The sequence below is a fragment of the Sarcophilus harrisii genome, chromosome 3 (assembly GCF_902635505.1).
Source record: "Sarcophilus harrisii chromosome 3, mSarHar1.11, whole genome shotgun sequence".
Classification (NCBI taxonomy): domain Eukaryota; kingdom Metazoa; phylum Chordata; class Mammalia; order Dasyuromorphia; family Dasyuridae; genus Sarcophilus; species Sarcophilus harrisii.
The window spans coordinates 408,885,908-408,904,994 of record NC_045428.1 but is presented as its reverse complement, the minus strand read 5'-3'; the positions used below and the strand labels follow the sequence as shown (position 1 = coordinate 408,904,994).

Sequence of the window (19,087 nt, the reverse complement as noted above, 5' to 3'; positions counted from 1 at the left end):
AAGTCACATGGTCTTCTGTACTTGAGGAAAATTATTTTAGCATCAATATGTAAGATGCAGTGGAGTTGTAAGAGACTTGAGACAAAAAGACCAATTAGGAAGTTGTTATAATAATGTATGTGATAAGTAGTAATTGTAGAGATAAGCAGTCAGTTGTGAGAGATATATGTGAAGGTAGAAAGTTTAAGATATGATGAGTTTTGGATATGTGGTATGAAGGAGAGTGAAAAATTGAAGACAATGCTGAATTTACAAACCTGGGAGACTGAAGAGATGATGATGTCTTCAGTAGAAATAGAAAAATTTGGAAGAGGAGGGGGTTTGGATAAAAAGGTAACAGACTCCATTTTGGTCATATTGAATTTAAGATGCCTTTACGACATACAAATTTGAAATGTTCAATAGCAAGTGATGTTATGGGAATTTAGTCTGGAGACTTGGATTAGATATATAACTGGTAGTCATCAGTACAGAATTATACCCATAGGAAAAGATGAGATAAATAAAGTACAGAGTATAGAAAAGAAAATCTTGAGAATATTGACAATTAGACAGTGTAATGGAGAATAGTGAATAGCAAAAGAAACTAGAAAGGAGCATAAGACAGATGGAAACTATGAGAAAGCTGTGTCCTAAAAACCAAGGGGAACCAGTATCTGGGAAGAAAAAGTATTCAACAGAGTCAACCATAAAAGATAGATGAAGAAAGAGTAACACTAAGAAAAGACCATTAGATTAGGCAACATTGGTACCTCAGAGTAGTTTCAGTTTAGTGAATCAGGTTAGAAACTAGATAAGAAAGAATTGAGGCATAAGTGAAAGGAAGACAAATGGGGCAACAAATGTATACAACTTTTTAAAGGAGTTTGGCTGAGAGAAGAGTGATATGGAATGATAGTTGGAGTCCAATGAAGGAATTTTAAGGATAGGGGAGAATTAGGCCAGTATGAAAAATTAAGAAAGGAATAGGTTGATAGAGGAAAATCAAAGAATCAAGAAAAATGTGGAATGATTATACATGTGATCTGATGGAAATGATAGCTGAAGATGGGATCAAGTACACCTGAAAAGGAGTTAGGTATGGCAAAGAGAAGGGTTATCTTTTTGTTTAATAGTGGAGGAAAGGGGGAAAAAAAGAATGAAAAATTATGTCAAAGGGTTTTAAGATGAAGACAATGGTAGAAGAGGAACATCATAGTGAATGATGCCAGTTTTTGCAATCGAGAAAAGTTCCTTAGCTGAAAAAGAGGAAAAAGGGATAGAGAACTAGTTGGTTGGAATTCATTAGAGGACAGATGGTTTGGAATTTCTTCTGTGGGGAAATCAATTAGAAATGAAGAAAGAGACTATTTTGCTACAATAAGAGCCAATTAAGATTGGATAACATGAATTTGTAAATGTCCAGTCAGCATGGATAGGGTATCCTCTAGCTGTATTCAGTACCTTGAAGGGAGGAATAGAAGCAGATAATGAAAATAACATAAGGCTGAACTTTAACATGAGAAAAACAAAAAGGAGCAAATAATTCAAGAGCAGAAGACAGTATAGAGATAAAATGGTTAACTACAGGCTTGAGTTTGGAGAGGAAAAGTGAAAATACTAAAGAGATGAAGGGAATGAAAGTCTAAATGAGGTGAAAAAAGAGCTGTAGGAGGAGTGAAGCATGAGGAGAGATAGAATAATAGTAGATTATTATCAGCAAATGTTCTGCAGTTTATAATCTTGGGGAGTTATCTGAGATATTGAGAAATTAAGTAATTGCTTAGGGCAACATAGATAGTATGTTTTTAAAAAGGATTTAAGCCTAGGTATTCCTTATTCTAAAACTAATTATCCACTATGCTGCCATATTCACAAAAACATATATCATTCATTATTTAAAACAGATAAAAAATTTTTATCAAAATAATTTCTTTTCCTAATAATTTTATTGAATTAAACTGAATTTGTTTGGATGTTTTATAAAGCACTGTACATTAATTAACTTCACTACAAATCCTAATTGACAAAAATATGATTTTCATTTATACTCCTATACTGTTTTGAAGGTTACAACTAATCACATTTTAAAATCATTAAGCCTCTCAAAATTATCTGATTGGTATGCTGTAATATCAAAAGATTCCTTTGAGTTGACATCTTTCTCATGAAGAAAGTCCAATAAAGGAATCCTTCCCCTTATGAGCATTTTAATTCTGAAACTATTTTGGAGCAAGAATATAACTTCCATTGACTGAGTTGCTGGAATTTTTCATGCAGAATGCCTGGGGATTTTTAAAATACAATAGGATACATGTGGAACAAAGCCTTAGAATTCTGGAGCACTAAAATAACTGATACAGAATCCCAAGTCACCAATATAGATCAATTTGACTTCCTCCCCCTTTTACAAAATAGAATAGAATTATTTCTTCCTTTTCAAGTTGAATAGAATTATAACTTATAATTCCTTGCTAATTGATATTATCTTGATTATTAACAGGATAGACTTTTTAAAATATATAAATAATTTATGAGGAAGTGGCAGCTATTTTTTTCTGAGTCACATAATACTATGTTACTTTTAACTAAAAGTTACTTTTAACATTTCAAGCAATAATGTTTATTATATTGACTTTTTTAAAGGATAAATAATACTGTGGGAAAATAGTATTTTTATGTTTTAAAATGTTGAACTCCTTTAAGATTCATTGAATAGTTCATTTAAGAGAATGAATTCATTTAGTTCAGTTCATCTGATTGTGATTATAAGAAGTATAGTAGGTTTTCAGTAAGACTAAAATTTACTTTATGACTTTACCATCTTAAAATTTAATTTTATGTTTCATATGAATGCAAGGTGATTCTTGATATTTTTCATGCATAGACACTATTGGTTGTCTAATCATTTTATGCTATCTGGAGATCTTTCATATTTTATTCAAGATTAGTTTGAATATAATCCCTTTGACACCTTTGACAATTTCCTCTCTATTTTTCTGTGAGTGCTCTCCAGAATTAAGTGATGCAAATAAATCTTTAATCTAATCCAATACAAAAAGTTTATCTTTTTTCTTACATTTTAAGTAAATGACTTCACATTTTCAAATACTAATGACTATGACAACTTTTATTATCATGAAGCAACTGGTGGCTCAGTGAATAGAGTTGACTTCAAACCTGGCTTCAGGCACTTACTATGTGACCTTGGGTGTCATTTTCCCTCAGTTTCCTCAGCTGTAAAATGGAGCACTTAACACTACAGAGTTGTTGTGAGTATCAAATGAGATAATAATTGCAAAAAAAAAAAAAAACAGCACAGGGCTTGGCACATAGTAGGCACTATATAAATGCTTATTCCATGTCCTCCCTCATGAAAGTCTTTGGGAATCAGAATATTTCATGATGTTTCACTTAAGTAAAATGCTTGTTTTAAGAAATGTTCAGTGCCATATTTAACACTCTCCTATATTATATAAATAAATACAGGATTAAGTTATACTTCTCAAGTTACACAGACTTATAGTGAATAAAAGTGAAATTGGATGTCTAAAGACCTGAAATGTAGGCCCTGATTCACTGTGACTGTAGACAAAATGCTTTGTTTATTGTGCCCTTATTTTTCCATCTGTATAATTAGAATATGATAGCCTAGCTCATGTATGAAGATTAATGTCATATACATTCTCTTGAAAGCAGTGGCTACATGTAAAATGCTGCTAGACCTTTTCTTTCTCCTTTAAGGGGAAAGGATGTGGTTTTCTGCATCAAGGACAAAGAGAGAATGATTCTCCTTAAGGAGGGCAATTTAATACAGCATTGTGGGATATCTTCTGGTAACTGGGGATGGAGGATATCATTATAATAATGGGCTTATCATTAAATCACAAAACCCAAATTTTCACTTCCTGAAACTACTATTTAATATCAAGGCCTGCATAGTTGGTAATTCTGTTGTAGAGGTACCCAAGGAGGCTCATGACCTTGACTACCACCATTTTTATTTATTTAAATAACGTTGAAATTTATAGGCCTAAATCTGAGCTCTGTTCTAAGCTGTAGTCTAACATCTCTATTTGTCTAAAAGACAGCATCACCCAGAGGTCCTACCAATATCTCAAAGTCAACATGTGTGATTTGAACAAGTTACACAACCTGTTAGATGCTTTGCAAGAAATCTGGCATATAAATGTGTGTGATTTAATTCTTCTCCATGAACCTGCCACAAACTCCATTGAGCATTGACTACTCAGAAATGTAACTCTCCTTTTCCTAAAAAGGATATATTCTCAAGAAAATTTAAATATATATATGTATTTGTATATATATATACATATATACAGTATAAATATATACATATATATATATTTAAATGCCTGCAATGAAGACTATTTTTTTTCCTTTAGAATACTAATACAAATTAATCTAATATATTAGAATATGGTGATAAATATGGTATAGTTAGAATTCTATATGTTTGATAATATAAAATATTTGGCCAAGATAAAAACATTTCAACTTCTGTGTCAAAATGTATGCATAGTCTTTTATTTACTTACCTTGTAAAAGTTAAAAATAAAAGTCATGACTTATAATTCTGGAAATCAAAGATGCAAAACCTATTCTTAGATTTATATTTTTACGGTGAAAGAAGGAAAACTCTTTATATGATTGCACAATTTTACTTAAGATAATATGATCCCTCTTATAACATCAATTAATTAAGTAAATATTTTGTGTACATCAGTCAACCAGTGTGGGCACTTCTTCAATTAGTGTAAAACATTATTGCATGGTACTTTGGGAAACAGACTTTATGAATTGCTATGGTTGGAAAAAAAATCATATTTGATTATCAGCTCTCTGGTGATGAACTTCTCTCTTCTCAGTACTTACCTTAGTTGTTTCTTGGATGACAAACTATATCTGTCACTAGCTTGTAATTAGAAATCTTTTCATTTTCCATGGGGTCTTCCAGACATTGCAATTTCTTGGCATAGACTTTTAGGGAAAAAAAAAAAGGTAAATTCTATGCTGGGATGAAGCATTGGAGTAGGCCTTGAGAGGAGAAAAATCTTCTGTATTAACATAATTTTGTAATATGATAGATAACTCTGTGCTGAAATGCTACCAATCTAACCCTATCCATCTTCTCAGGAATAATACCTCTAACTCTGTCCAAGTATTATCAGAACTTTTCTAGTGTTACAGTAAAATAGCCATTTTGTCAATATTAGTGCAACATGGTAAAAGGTGCATTTTACTCATGTGCTTACATCATTCCCTTTATAAATTAGCTACGTATCAGTGCAGCCATCTCTTGATGTTATACACTCTATGGTAATAACATTGTAACAGGTCAGAGAATGCTGTGATCAAAACTACTCTGATTTAATGTGGTACTCATACCTGTCCCTGGATAACTTTGATAGTGCCTCAGTTTGGGTTTTCAAGGAACCAGGTTGAAGATTTGGACTTCTTCATTTATTTTGGCTCAAGAACCACTTGACCTGACCAAAGATAAAAAAGATATAAAGCAATTTTATCTTATTCTTATTCTTTTGACAATGTTTAATTTCATTTAAAACAAAAAGAAAAAAAAAGAAAGAAAATCCACTTGTTTCTTCCTGTGTTCATAGGACATGTATGTGTGCCAGAGTAACAAGTAGTTTCCCCAATGCACAATGAAACATACAGGTGCATTGGCTAAAGAGAATGCAATATACTGGCTATTGCTGTAAAGCTAATAACCTGCTGCTCTTTATGAAATTACAGAGATGTAGAAGATATTTAAGAACAATTGGTAACAATGTGTTTTCATGTCAATGAGAAATGGGTAAATTTAGATTCTGCTGTTTATGTGCATCCACTATAATATTTTCTGCATTTGACATGAAAATACTCCTGTGCAGCTTTCATTGGTTGGGTCACATTGTTAGAACAAAAGTCATTTATTGATTGACTCATAATGCCGGATTAGCAAGATACCCATTTTGCAGTCTTGCTTGAGGATTCCATTGCATAGTTTTCATATTGGCAGAAACCAAATTATCTAACACATTTGTGCAGGAAACAATGTATACAGACACAGTCTGTATTGTGTCTAATCTTGTGACCCCACCTCTACTAAAGCAGATTGGCATTATGTATGGACATTTAAGTGAACCTTACATTTCAGAGCTCGGAAATGCATACAGAAGACTTGGGGTATGCTTTATCAGTAGTGCAAATGATACATTTAAAAAAATATATTTTCTGTGGGGTTTGATTTGCAGAAGTTAAATGCATCTAGTTCGTCTGAAGGTAGCACGGTGGATGTGGGAGCCCCTGCAGAAGGAGAACAGCCAGAAGCAGAACCAGAAGAAGCCCTGGAGCCAGAAGCCTGCTTCACAGAAGGTAAGGGAAGAAAAGCAAGCCAGTTTAGGTCTTTTGCTTTACCTTTTCCCCTGCTATTTTAAAAGATTATAATTTTAAACAGAAAAGGTAACATGAAATGGGATTCACTAATTTCTGTATCATTTCTAACCCACCATAGAATCAGTTCTCTTTGAGTATCATTTTTTGTTCAAAGATATATGTTGCTTATGGAGTTTTTAACAAGGAAAAATAATGAAAGGTGCCTATTCTTCAGATATCTTAATAGAAACATGCTACAAGTAATTTAGTGAGAGATGTTATTTCCTTGTTATTGTTTAAGATTTTGTCATAGTCAAAACATGTTAATTTTGATGCAAATGAAATTAACCCCTAGCTCTAAGCTTTCAGAGGGAATTTTGGTCAGAAAGAATTGAAAGATTATTACATTCATTAGATGATGATCTCCTGAAACAAAATAAGTTCTATGACATTTATTATAGGAATCTCAAAGGACTATTATAGAAAACCATAATTATTAGGCCACAAAGTATTTCTACAGGCACACAAGTGTCTTCTCAGGTATGGAAATATGTTCTTTAACTACCAATCTCTTTGTAATTCCAGGATTTACTTTATTCTTGAAACTTTTTTAGTAAAAATTATTTTTAATAAAACCTGATAATATAGGTCAACTCTACCCCATAGTCAAAAGAATATATGTTCCAATCCTCTAGTAGACAATAACAATAATATTGCTTAAGATTTTTGTAAAAAAAAAAAAATAAAAAAGCAATAACTACTAATTAGTTCAAAGATTCACTTATCTTCATAATATGTAGAGATATATAAAGAATATATGTACACATATGCATATATGTGACCCAATTCTTTACTTTCTCCTGTAATGGCCTACATTAATATTCATCTGTAAGATGGGGAAAGGGTATATTTGGCCTAGATTACCTCTAAAGTCCCTTCCATTTTTAAATCCAGGATTCTATTATCTTATAAATATCACTTGAATCATTTTTTTTGGTCCTAATATTCATTTCCTAAGAATATTGACCATACCCCTAAAATGAGAAGAAAGAATTAGAAGAGAAAAAAATATAGACTTACACAGAAAACAATTTCTGGGTATCATAAAAATAAATTTTGGGGAAAAATAAGTGTTTTCTGTGTTTGAAACAATACTATCCTTGTTGATGGTAATATCATGAGATATCGCAGTTTTATATGGAAAATATTATTTCTTGTGTCATCAAGAACTTTTCCTGAAAATGTAATAAATCCTTTAATATAAGAAATTCAATAAATCAATTCATTGATAGTGAATGATAATATCTCAGGATGTGTAGCCTTCTAATTTTCCAAAGTACTTCACATACATTATTTCATTTGCTTCTTATAAAAACTGAATATAAAGACAAAATGAAAATATTTGTTAAGTATGTAAAAGTGCTTTATAAACCATAAAATATTATACAAATATAATTTATTTCTATATCTCTGCTCTGAAAAAGTCCATAGATATTTCAACAAAGAGAAATCATTCTTACTATGTCAAATTAGACATCACTAAGATCTTTCTTGTGCAACATCCATCAATTAATATCTTAGTCCTCATGACCATCATAATCTGATTTCTATATGCCTAAAACTATTATCATATTAAAGTACTTTATGATATAGTTCATCAACTTTAGAGAAATAAATAAATATAAATATAAAAGTATGTACCAATTCCATATTTTTAAAGAATGGTTCACAGAAACCTTCAGACATATGTATTTTTGTTTCTAAACTGTGAGCCAGTTGTAGATATTATTTGAACAGAAATTTCTTAAAAGAAACATTTGTAAAATTGAATGAAATGATTTCATTATATTTTTCTTCTGTTATAGAATTTAACTTGTGTAATTCTAGTTAAATTTGCATATGCATTCAACTATTTTCAAGACCACAACTAAAAAATATGATAGCAAAATATGTGTTCTTTCAAGTTCAAATGATGTTCTTCTTCCATGGTTTTCAGGTTTCACCAGGACTGAAGTGATAAAAATTGGAATATCAGTGCAGTTTAGGAATTAATGGAATCAAGAGATAATGGAATAAAAAGCATTTTCTGAAGGGGAAAAATGGGGAGGAGAATTCAGTTAATTGTGAAGGGAGATAAAGAACCTATAGGTAGAAGTTAAAAGATAGTAGCTAAGAAGTATGTGATAAAAGAAAATTGAAAAAGAGGATTTTGGGGAAATTAATCATACTTTAATCCATGAAAAAATGTTGTCTTATATAAATTTTTTTTTATATAGCTGAAGCATTGATTTCAATTAAATGGCATAGGGAAGGCCTGATTTAAATGGGAGGGTATAGATTGAGAATTATTTTCAACTTGATTGAACTTTCTTTTTTATTTCATATCACATATCCTAGGCTGCGTACGGAAATTCAAGTGTTGTCAAGTCAGCATAGAAGAAGGCAGAGGGAAACTCTGGTGGAACTTGAGAAAAACTTGCTATAAGATAGTGGAACATAATTGGTTTGAGACCTTCATTGTCTTCATGATCCTCCTAAGTAGTGGTGCTCTGGTAAGTAAACCACACCTATCAGATTTCTAAGCATGACCTCATAGATCACTCATTTACCCCCTGAAATATTCTTTACAGTATGTACTGGTAGTCTAAAGTTACACGAAGGAAATTATAGAGAAATCTATTAAGCTGATAAATTGAACTGTTTAGACTAGGGTGAAGAAATTTCAAAGGAAGAAATACTTAGACTACAGATATTTCCCTAGTATAAGTCTCAATCCAGAAGTTCTGTGTCCACATCAAGCTGTTTATTTAGTAGCACCAAAATATAAACATGGTGGATTTATTCTGCATATAATGATTTGATTTTGTTGATTGAATTGTCCTGTTAATTCAGTCAAGTACTAGGTCAGATGAGTTAAAGGTTGAATTAAATTATTTGAAAGTCTTGGTTGCCATTGCATAGGAAGCAATCATTAGGCATTGTTAGAGTCCAGCTCCTGTAATGAGATGAAGTGTGTGACTTTACCAGGATCAGGTGGAGAAAGTCTCTATTGTGGATCCTTCGAAGTTTATTGATGAGAGAGACAAATATACCTCAAATGCTCATAGACTTGATACAAAGTACACTCTTTGAAGTTCCTAGAGTTTTCTCTAACAAACAAGATCTACTGAAATGGAAATAATTAAGCCCTGGATCTTGTTTAATTAGACAGAGATGCAAATAGTTAAGATACACATCTGGGTAAAGTTTATCATATCATTGTCTCAAGTATCTTTCTCCCAAATGCTTTTAGTCTCTATTGTGGGCTCTTTTTCCTGTCCTAAAGTCAAAGGTTTGCCTTTAATCCAAAGAGTAGTGTTTGCATTTTGCTGCAATTGCTAGATTATTAATTTATTATATTGACAAGCAGTCTCTGCTATTTCAACAAGGGAGTTTGGTGAGTTACTTTAAGACCTGGAAAGGAGTATTAGCTTCTGGCCCTCTACAAGGTATATGATAGAGCAATGGTTTCTTAGATGTTATTTTAGCACTAGTCATCTGATCATAACCAAAACAATAAATTAATTCAAGCATCACAGAGACATGGCTGCTAATTTAGCTCTACCTCTCAACAAAGTTTGGAAAAATATTGTAGTGGGGCCTTAAATGCCAGGCTAAGGAGTTTGAATTACATCCTCTAAATAATAGAGTTTCACTGAAAGTTTTTCAACAATGATTCAAATCTGTACATTGGAAAGCTTATAATGGCAGCTCTGTGAGTTGCAGAGGGAATACACTAGAAGCAGAGAGATTAGCCATGTATTTATTACAATAGTCTTAGCTAAGAAACCATAGGAATTTAAACTAAGATGATGATCCTGTGAATGGAGAGAAGATGAATATGGGTAATAGTGCCAAGGCAGCACTGAGAGGCAACTAATTGCATTATCAGGGGAGGGGGGAAGGGTAAAAACAGAGCCAAAACTAGGATAGGGTGAATGGGACTTTGCCCTATATTGCTGATATACAGCAAAGCATATTTCTTCCTTGAGATTAGCCATCCTTTGGTCTTTCCTCATAATCCTTCACTGATTTATACAACAATATGGCACAACTACTATTCTCATAGCTGGTCCCATGGATGCTCTTTTCCACCTCCACCCTATCTAACACTATCTAAGCTGTTGATGCAGCTATACCTTGATACTTTCCTTTTCCCCTCTTCTCCACAGTTTTTATCCCGGGTGAAAAAAAAAGGAAGAAAGTAGTTAAATATAGAATATTCTTTCTAAAATTTTATCAACAAAAAGAGGAGGAGATGTGGGGGTGATAATTTTAAATGTTAAGAAGGTGAAGGATAACTCTGTTGAGTCTCTGTGAAACACTAAGGACAATTTCCCCAACTCTATTCCACATATTCAAGCACTGGCAAGTCCTTGCTCAGTCCTGTTATGGCTATGAGTGGCTTAATAATTGAAGAAGCCAAGAGTTAGGAAGACTTTCAAATTTGGGGCAGACATCAGTTGTATAATCCTGGGCAAGTCACTTTACTGTCATCTGCCATTTTCCTCATCTGTAAAATGGGGATAATAACAGCACCTACTCCCAGGATTTTTATGAAGATCAAATAAGTAGCTGAGCTGAAGCCCTATTATGGGTTTCTTCCCTCATTGTTAGCCACCACTGATTAGCAGCCCAATTTAACCAATTAACACCACTTAATCAAAAGCATATACCAGAGAACATCAATTAACTGTTTTAAAGGTATTTAGAAGATATAGGAAGGATAGAAGTACAAACAAGTATACCCTAATACTTCTCAGCTTACTTTCCCTTGTACCACCTCTGTCTCTGGAGTGAGGGAATCAATTGTGACACAGTTTCTATAGAGTGCCAGTCCCATCTAGATCATATACACATGTGGCATTGATGAGTCACTGGGCTAGACTGGGGAAGTAGCTTCTCTCTTTCTTTGGAGCCTCTGTGTTGGACTATCTGAAAAATTTGCCTTGGACTTGATTCCTTAATTCCCAGTTGACTCACTCCTATGATTTTTTGAAAATCACAAAATTAAAGTTCTATACATGTGTGTGTATGTCCATATATATGAATATTGCTATATTATCATAATCTAATTTAGAATGTGTGTGTATATGTATGTATGTATGTGTGTGTATTCCAAGTTAATCTCCCTCACCTAAACTGGAAGAACAAACATTGAAGCCTTTTTCATGGATCACATGTTGTTCTTGGATAAGGAGAGGGCTCAACATCTCCCTATACATCATTCCCTCTAACTATGCTGTACATATAAATAAGTCAACTGAGGAAAGAAGAAGAGAGGAGAGAAGAGGCTAATCAGGCATTTGGAATCCTCCTCCTGCCCCATCGTCCTATTCTGGTGCTAGAGCAGCAGCCAATCTCTTCTTCAGTATATGGACAGAGGACTGGAACCAGTTGGCAGAATGTTGCTCCTGTCTCTCCAATTCCTTTCCCTTACACATTATTCTTCCAGAAGTAGTATAATCAGTCTCACTTGGGGAATTGTATCAGTAACATTTTGCGCAGAGACAGAGAGACTGGGCTCATCAGCCAGTCTTCCATTCCTTTTTTTTTTTTTTTTAATTTAAGTCATTAAGTTTTCTGTGTTTGTGTATCAATCTCTTCAGACACCCCTCCCTACCTTTTCCTCCTCCTCATTTCCATCATTTCTTCTTCAGCAACTCATTCCTCCCTAGTGATAATAGTTGGGTCCAGAATAGAATCCCTCCCCTACCTTGTTGCTTCCTCCATCTTTTCAAGGATGAATTTATTCCTAAGGCTACAAAATAAGTTATTTGTTCTACTTTTTATAAAGCATCAGATATTTGATTGATTGATTGATTGAAGTTCCCCATCACATCATGTCTCTGTCCTAGACTTGTGATCTTTTTCCCAAATTCCTTATCTATTATATTTTTCCTTGGCCTATAATATAATCTGATGATGAAACATCTGTTTCTGTCCTCCTAACAATATTTTGGTTCCTGGATTTCTTCACAGGCATATACTGTCTTAATGTCCAACAACTTCTCCTCTCATTACAAGTGTAGTTCCTAGCTAAGGCCACATAAGGCAACAAAAGAATAAAGGAAAACAGTAAGGAACAGTAATCACTCTGAACTTCCTGATCAGTCTACTTCTTGGATTCCTGTTTCCTCATTTGTGAAATAAAGATTCTGAAGTTGATGATCTTTTCGGGCTCTAAATTGTGACATCCCAATGATGTTGCTTGGCCTCTGTAAAGAATTTAATCATTCTTCTGTACTCCAGAATATTTCACAGTGTAGTAAGTATAAAAAGAAGGGAAGCTGTTAGTTGATGGGCTGGTTTACGGGTCTATATAAAAGTGATGGTCTTAGCCCCTGGATCAATATGTCATATTCTTGTCCTAATCTAAAGCTTATTCAGAAATCCATTTAATGTGCTTGGGGACATCTATTTCTCTTGCTATTGCATATATATACTAATGGAGCATATGGGCTATGCATGTTTTATCCCTTTTTCTCCTGATAGAACCGGTCTATCTTATTTTTTAATCATACTTCTCTGATAACATCTTCTGTGTCACTTTTCTTGCATAATTCTTGGTTGATCATATGTTATTGCCTGCCTCCTCCTGCAATGTATTTCCCCATTGCCTTTCAGGTAATCCCAAATTTTAGTTCTTGAATATTTTGGAATTCCATGACTCATCTATACAGCATCACCAGTCATTATTCAAAAGATAGGCTATTATTTCTATGAAAGATTTTAAATCATCATAACTGTATGTAAATTCATCCCACTCATCTGCTCCCATTTAATTCTGGGGCCAGCTCATTGTCCATGAATACCTAAAGTATATCTGCTGATGAACAATTTCTACCAATTAACTGAATGTGCCTAGACACATTCTTCATCTATTTGTTCTTTCCTATCTGAAAAGTCCAACCAAAATCTTTTGAGTGATTAGGTTTTTTATTCAAGAGATTCTGCAGTGCTTTAGAACTAAGGGCTACCAATACAACAGCCACAAAAGCCATCAATAGGGAAACCCTCTTCCATTTGCAATATGAACTAAGACATCTTCTGTGTTGAAGGCAAACATCTTTGATGAGCATATATAGTCTTGTTTTATATTTTCCTGATAATCAGATCTTTGATTTTGTAAGGTTTTTCATTACATTCTTGAGAGACATTTTGTTGAAGGGAGCCCCTAAAACAATGCTTTGTTCTACCTAAATACTTTGTATTGGTCTTCAGTATTCTCTGGATCTTTATGTCAGTAACTTTAAAGATGTGCTCTGCTTAGAATATCAGTTTTGAAAATCTTAAATCTCACCTAGGATACCCTCAGAGCATGTGCAGCATATTCTCATTAAAATTTTATGGAGATAGGGAAAAAAGGCATTATGTTTAATAGTTATTATTCTTTTTTCTAGCAATAATATGGTCTCAAACTTTCCCTCTTTCAGATACCCTAAGAGTTAATCTTTCTGTAGAATTCCAGTAGTGATCTCTGGTTTTCTTAAGTATAATTTCTGCCATTTTTATCATGTAGCCTAAGACTGGTTTTAGTCTTAATCATGGTAGATCCATTATAGTTGATGAAGAAAATAGTTTGTGGCAATATAGAAATTTTTCAGAGTTTTTCTAATTTTTTAGTCTCATAATTAACTGCTCTCAGAATTATATTTCTTAACTTATTCTCACTAAGCTTTTTTGAAAATTTCTTTTCCCCTTCTCTTCTCTCTATTTTATGGAATATTACTGCTAACAAATTTCTACCATTTTCATAAGATCTGAAAAAGTGCTTATAAACAAAATTGATGTTGCCCATGGCTTGTTTATCTCTTTATTTGACAAAAAGATTCTGTGGTCTAGTCAGCTTCTAGGTTTTGTTTTTATTTTTAATTTTCTTGTAGTGATGATCAGTTTATATTAGTTAAACTTCCTTAAGAATGTTGAGAAATGTTAGGAATATTAATATTTTGTATCTCATTTTATGCATTTCCCATTGGGGGAGGGTCAATATATTGTTCAAATAGATCTAACTAGCATTTCCTCCTGTGTGCTATTTCTTCTTCAAAGTTTTTTCATTATTTTAATTTGATATTGATTTTGATCCTTGCTTTAATAGTTGGTGGTTTACACAGAGCTGATTTGATAACGATTTCAATATCAGTACCTAGTCATTTCCTATCTGTTAAAATATACTGTTTGGGGGATTTAATTCAAAAATATTTTTACTCAATTATACACAAACCCTTATGACAAAAATGGGAAAGTTCCTGTCATCAAAGACCTTATATTTTATTCACTATCCATATATCATTATCCTTTGTATGAATTTTTCACACCCTATTCAGGGTCAGGATCTTCAAGCATTAGTTTAGCCCTAGATTAGCTTGTTCATGTCCCTTGGAAAGTAGAGGGTTCTATTTTGGTGTCCCACTATTTATATGGCCTGTAGTCTTATATTAGGGAAATCACTTCCAGATCAGTGGTCCGAAATGAGGCTTCACTTACAGATGCTTTCTTGAGGAAGAAAAAGCTTCTGAGACAGCAACCTAACTGAATGAGAAAACCAGCCAACCATAACATAGTATTCAACTATACCATTAATTTAGTCAGAATGGTTGAACTGCTTTTATGGGAAAATATATAGTGGGACTCAATTGTGAAAACACCATACCATCTAGCCTAGGGCTCTTGGTGATGCAATGATTTAAATACCCAAGAGAATGTATTTACATATTTTCTTCAGTCAAAGACCATGCATGTCAATGAGCAATTATTAAAAAACTTTCTTTTGTAGGCCTTTGAAGACATATATATTGAGCAACGAAAAACAATTAAGACAATGTTGGAATATGCTGACAAAGTTTTCACATACATTTTCATTCTGGAAATGCTTCTAAAGTGGGTTGCATATGGTTTCCAAATGTATTTTACAAATGCATGGTGCTGGCTGGACTTCCTTATTGTTGATGTAAGTATTACAGTTTCTTATTTTGCATATTTTTCATAAAATACCAATCACCCTTTCAACTGTTGATATAATATAGATAACCGAAATAATTGTAAAGATCTCTTACAAAATTGCTTCATGCATTAACTTCTCAGATCTCTCGTTTATCCATGAAGGAAGAAAGGAGCTAAGTTTATATATACTACTTAAATATGCAAATGTCATTAAAAATTATTAAAGTCTTTCATAGCTAATACAACACAATTGTATTTTCTTTTCCAGAAAAAGGAGCATTAGAGGCTAGGTAGATTTCACAATGTTTGATGATACTTTTTGATTATGTACAGCACATTAATTCCCCTTTATGTGTATCTACTATCTGAGTCTATTAATTAAGAAATGTCTTCTTTTATGCTTTGTTGCCAACACTTAATCTCTCTTATTAAGTTAGTTACCTAACTTGCTAAGTTAGATAACATTTAAGTTAGATACCTGTTATAACTATAAAATGTATAAGTATATTAAATATATCTTGTGCAATATATATGTAAAATATGGTTAAGATAATGAAATTAGATAACAGTAACTGATAAACATTTAGATTTAAGTGTACTGTAGTTGGTGAATTTATAATTTTTTCTATGTATTTTGGAACAATGAGCACATTTTTGTTTTAAATTATTTTTCTCATATATTTTTTATTTTAGTTGTGCTATTTGTTTCAGAATAAGGAATGTAATAAATAATAATAAATATAAATAATACCTATTCATATAATATAAATTAATTGATTGATCGATTGATTGAAATGGCTAAATATTATATATCTAGATTCCAAATTACTCTTATTTCCAGTTTTTCCTATCCTGCTTGGTTTGATAACTAGAGATAGGGCCATTTTATAAACAGACCCCTAAGTTAGCATTTTAACATTAGAGTCATATAAGCAATTTATTGATTCCAAAAGTCAGCTACTTTGTGGTATCCTCATTAACCTTCGATTTTGCCTTACATAAGGAAATTTCCTGACTTCGTTAAAGTACCTAAGCCTCATTGTTTTTAAAAAAAAAAATTCCCCTTAGATCTAACTCATTAAATGTAAGGATCTTTCAAAGTTTGGCTTGAGTCTGTTTGTTTTTGTTAGGCTTACTATAATTGAGAATCACAGCTGTTCTTAATCCTTTGGATGCACTAAACTTCAGGCACTTGAATTGCGTCAAGGTCAGAAACTGCAACTCTTCAGATAAGTTTCCTTTTGAGATATATCTGAAGAAAGGCTTAAAGAGCAATTAGGTGGTAGAAAGAAGGGTTTAGTGGGACTGTTTATACTACTTCAGAACGCAAATTTTTTAAACACCTTGAAGAAGTACTTCAAAGGAATAAGTGATGACTTTTATCACAAACAATAATTGATAAATGCTAAATCAAATAACTCTTTTCCATGCATTCAAGCCCACTATTTTGTTAGCCAAAGTCAAATTGGTTTTTGCCCTACAAATAAATTTGCATTTTCTTTTAAAGTGAAGCAGTATGATATAGGCAATGAAGTTGATGTTCTGCTTATAACCTATGTATCCCTGGAGATATTATTTGTTTAGCCACCAAAAAAAAGCCCAAATGTGCATGTATATTTGTGTGTGTATACACATATGTGTATGTATACATATATATATATATCAACACATATATGGAGGAAAACCGACCTTGTTATTGAAATGTGCAGTTTGACTTAATTACCACACCCATACTCCCATTCTGCAGGAAACTAAAGTCACTAATCTGACTGATTTATTCTCTATTCTGCTATAGACTGAATGACTAAGTACAACATAGTCAAATTCCTTGATTTTTCTTTTTATCCATTTCTTTCTGATTTAATCAGTTAATTCTGTTTAGCTACTTGGACTTCATAATGAAAAACCTAAGACAAATGAAGCAATTATATCCAAGGTGTGTGTATTTCATATTAACCTTTGGTTTCATTAAATTGCTTTTGTGCTTAGCTTATTTTTCCTTTTTTTTTCTTTTTAATTGCTCTGATCATCCAAAGAATATGTGAAATGATAAAGTATTGTCACAATCTCCCACGAGAGTAGAGTAGCAATCTGCCCTATGACTATCTTCTCTCTCTCTCTTTTTTTTAAACCTAAAACAATTCCCTTTAAAATGACCTTTAAAGAAAATTGACCTGTTATGGTTTTACATTTCAAGTATGTTTGTGTCTTAGATTAATAAGACTGTCTAATATTAATATCTTTTTTTTCTTTTCATATAGGTCTCTTTGGTCAGCTTAACTGCAAATGCCTTGGGCTACTCAGAGCTTGGTGCCATCAAATCTCTTCGGACACTGAGAGCTTTGAGGCCCCTAAGAGCCTTATCTCGGTTTGAAGGAATGAGGGTAAGACCATACTTTAACCTTTCACACAATAGAAAGAAAGCAAGCTGGAAGCTCAAAAAAAAAAAAAAAAAAAATCCATTATGTAATTTTCTTTCTATGGGAGAGCAGGCAGTATATTTACTTAGTAAATTAGTCATGTATATTGAATGCCTATACTATTAGATGAGAGAGATTCATAAGGATATACTGCCTTTAAAGAGCACATCATACATTTGCATAATGTTTTATGTTTTTGAAAGCACTTTCACAGAGAATCTTTCCATTTGTGATACACTATAATGAGCACTGGAATCAGGGACTTTGGATGCCTACTTCTGCCCCACCCACTAACTTGCTTTGTTACCTTAGGCTTGTCTGATTCCTCATCTCTAAACTGAGCAAGTTGAACAAAACAATTTTTAAGATCCCTTCTACCTATAATGTTCTAATTATTTTAATTGATGATCTAATTATTCTAATTATTTAAAGTAAATAAAGAAAATTTTATTACTACCTTTTTATAATTATATTTTCATTTTTTCAATGACCAGATATTTCTTTTTTCTTCTTCCTAGCTTCCCCCATCAAAAAGGGAAAGGAAAAATAAAAAAATAAAAAACCTTGTAACAAATACATATAGTTAAGTAAAACATCCAGAAATAGGTCTTATTCCTAATCAAACACTAGCAGATTGTATGTAGTATTCTTCATCATTGATCCTTTGGAATCATTACAGATCATTGTGTGGAAAAAGTCAAAACTGTTCATTTTTTAATGTAGTCATTATTGTATAAATTGTTCTCCTGGTTCTGCTTATTTCATTCATGCATATCTTTTCAGATTTCTCAGAAACTGACTTTTATAATTTCTTATAGTAGTATAGTTAGTATAGTATTCCATTATATTCATAGACCATAATTCATTCAACCTCAAATCATGACCTCATCCCTTCCTTTGCTATTCAAAAAACTGCTCTAAATATTTATATATATTTAATATGAATATATACTAATGTAAATAAATAAAATATAAATGATATAAATATAAAAATAATATAAACATTTTTAAATAATTATATGTATAATCTTTTTTTTTTAATCTCTTTGTGATATAGGCCTCATAGTGATATTGCTGGATCAACAAGCATTCACAGTTAGTAATTTTGGAGGCATTGTTCCAAATTGTTTACCAGAATGGCCATACCATTTTTTTTCTTTTAATAGATGAGAAAATTGAGCACAGCAAAGCTAAACACCCTGAAAGTCACACAATGAATTTAACATCAGGAGGCTAAAACCCAAGTCTTCTGATTTGTGCTTTGCTAGCATCCAATTTTGATCATCTGGTTGGCAAGACAAACTCTT

General features: G+C 32.4%; 1 protein-coding gene across 7 annotated transcripts in view; it reads left to right on the top strand.

Annotated features, from left to right (window-relative positions):
• SCN2A (sodium voltage-gated channel alpha subunit 2) overlaps positions 1 to 19,087 on the top strand; it is a 150,935-nt gene that overhangs the window by 108,953 nt on the left and 22,895 nt on the right. For all 7 annotated transcript variants that reach the window (XM_031960548.1, XM_031960552.1, XM_031960550.1 and 4 more), the window contains 4 exons: positions 6,255 to 6,375; positions 8,773 to 8,927; positions 15,194 to 15,367; positions 17,622 to 17,744. In XM_031960548.1, the coding sequence (XP_031816408.1) occupies positions 6,255 to 6,375; positions 8,773 to 8,927; positions 15,194 to 15,367; positions 17,622 to 17,744 (573 nt within the window). The remainder of the gene's footprint in view (positions 1 to 6,254; positions 6,376 to 8,772; positions 8,928 to 15,193; positions 15,368 to 17,621; positions 17,745 to 19,087) is intronic.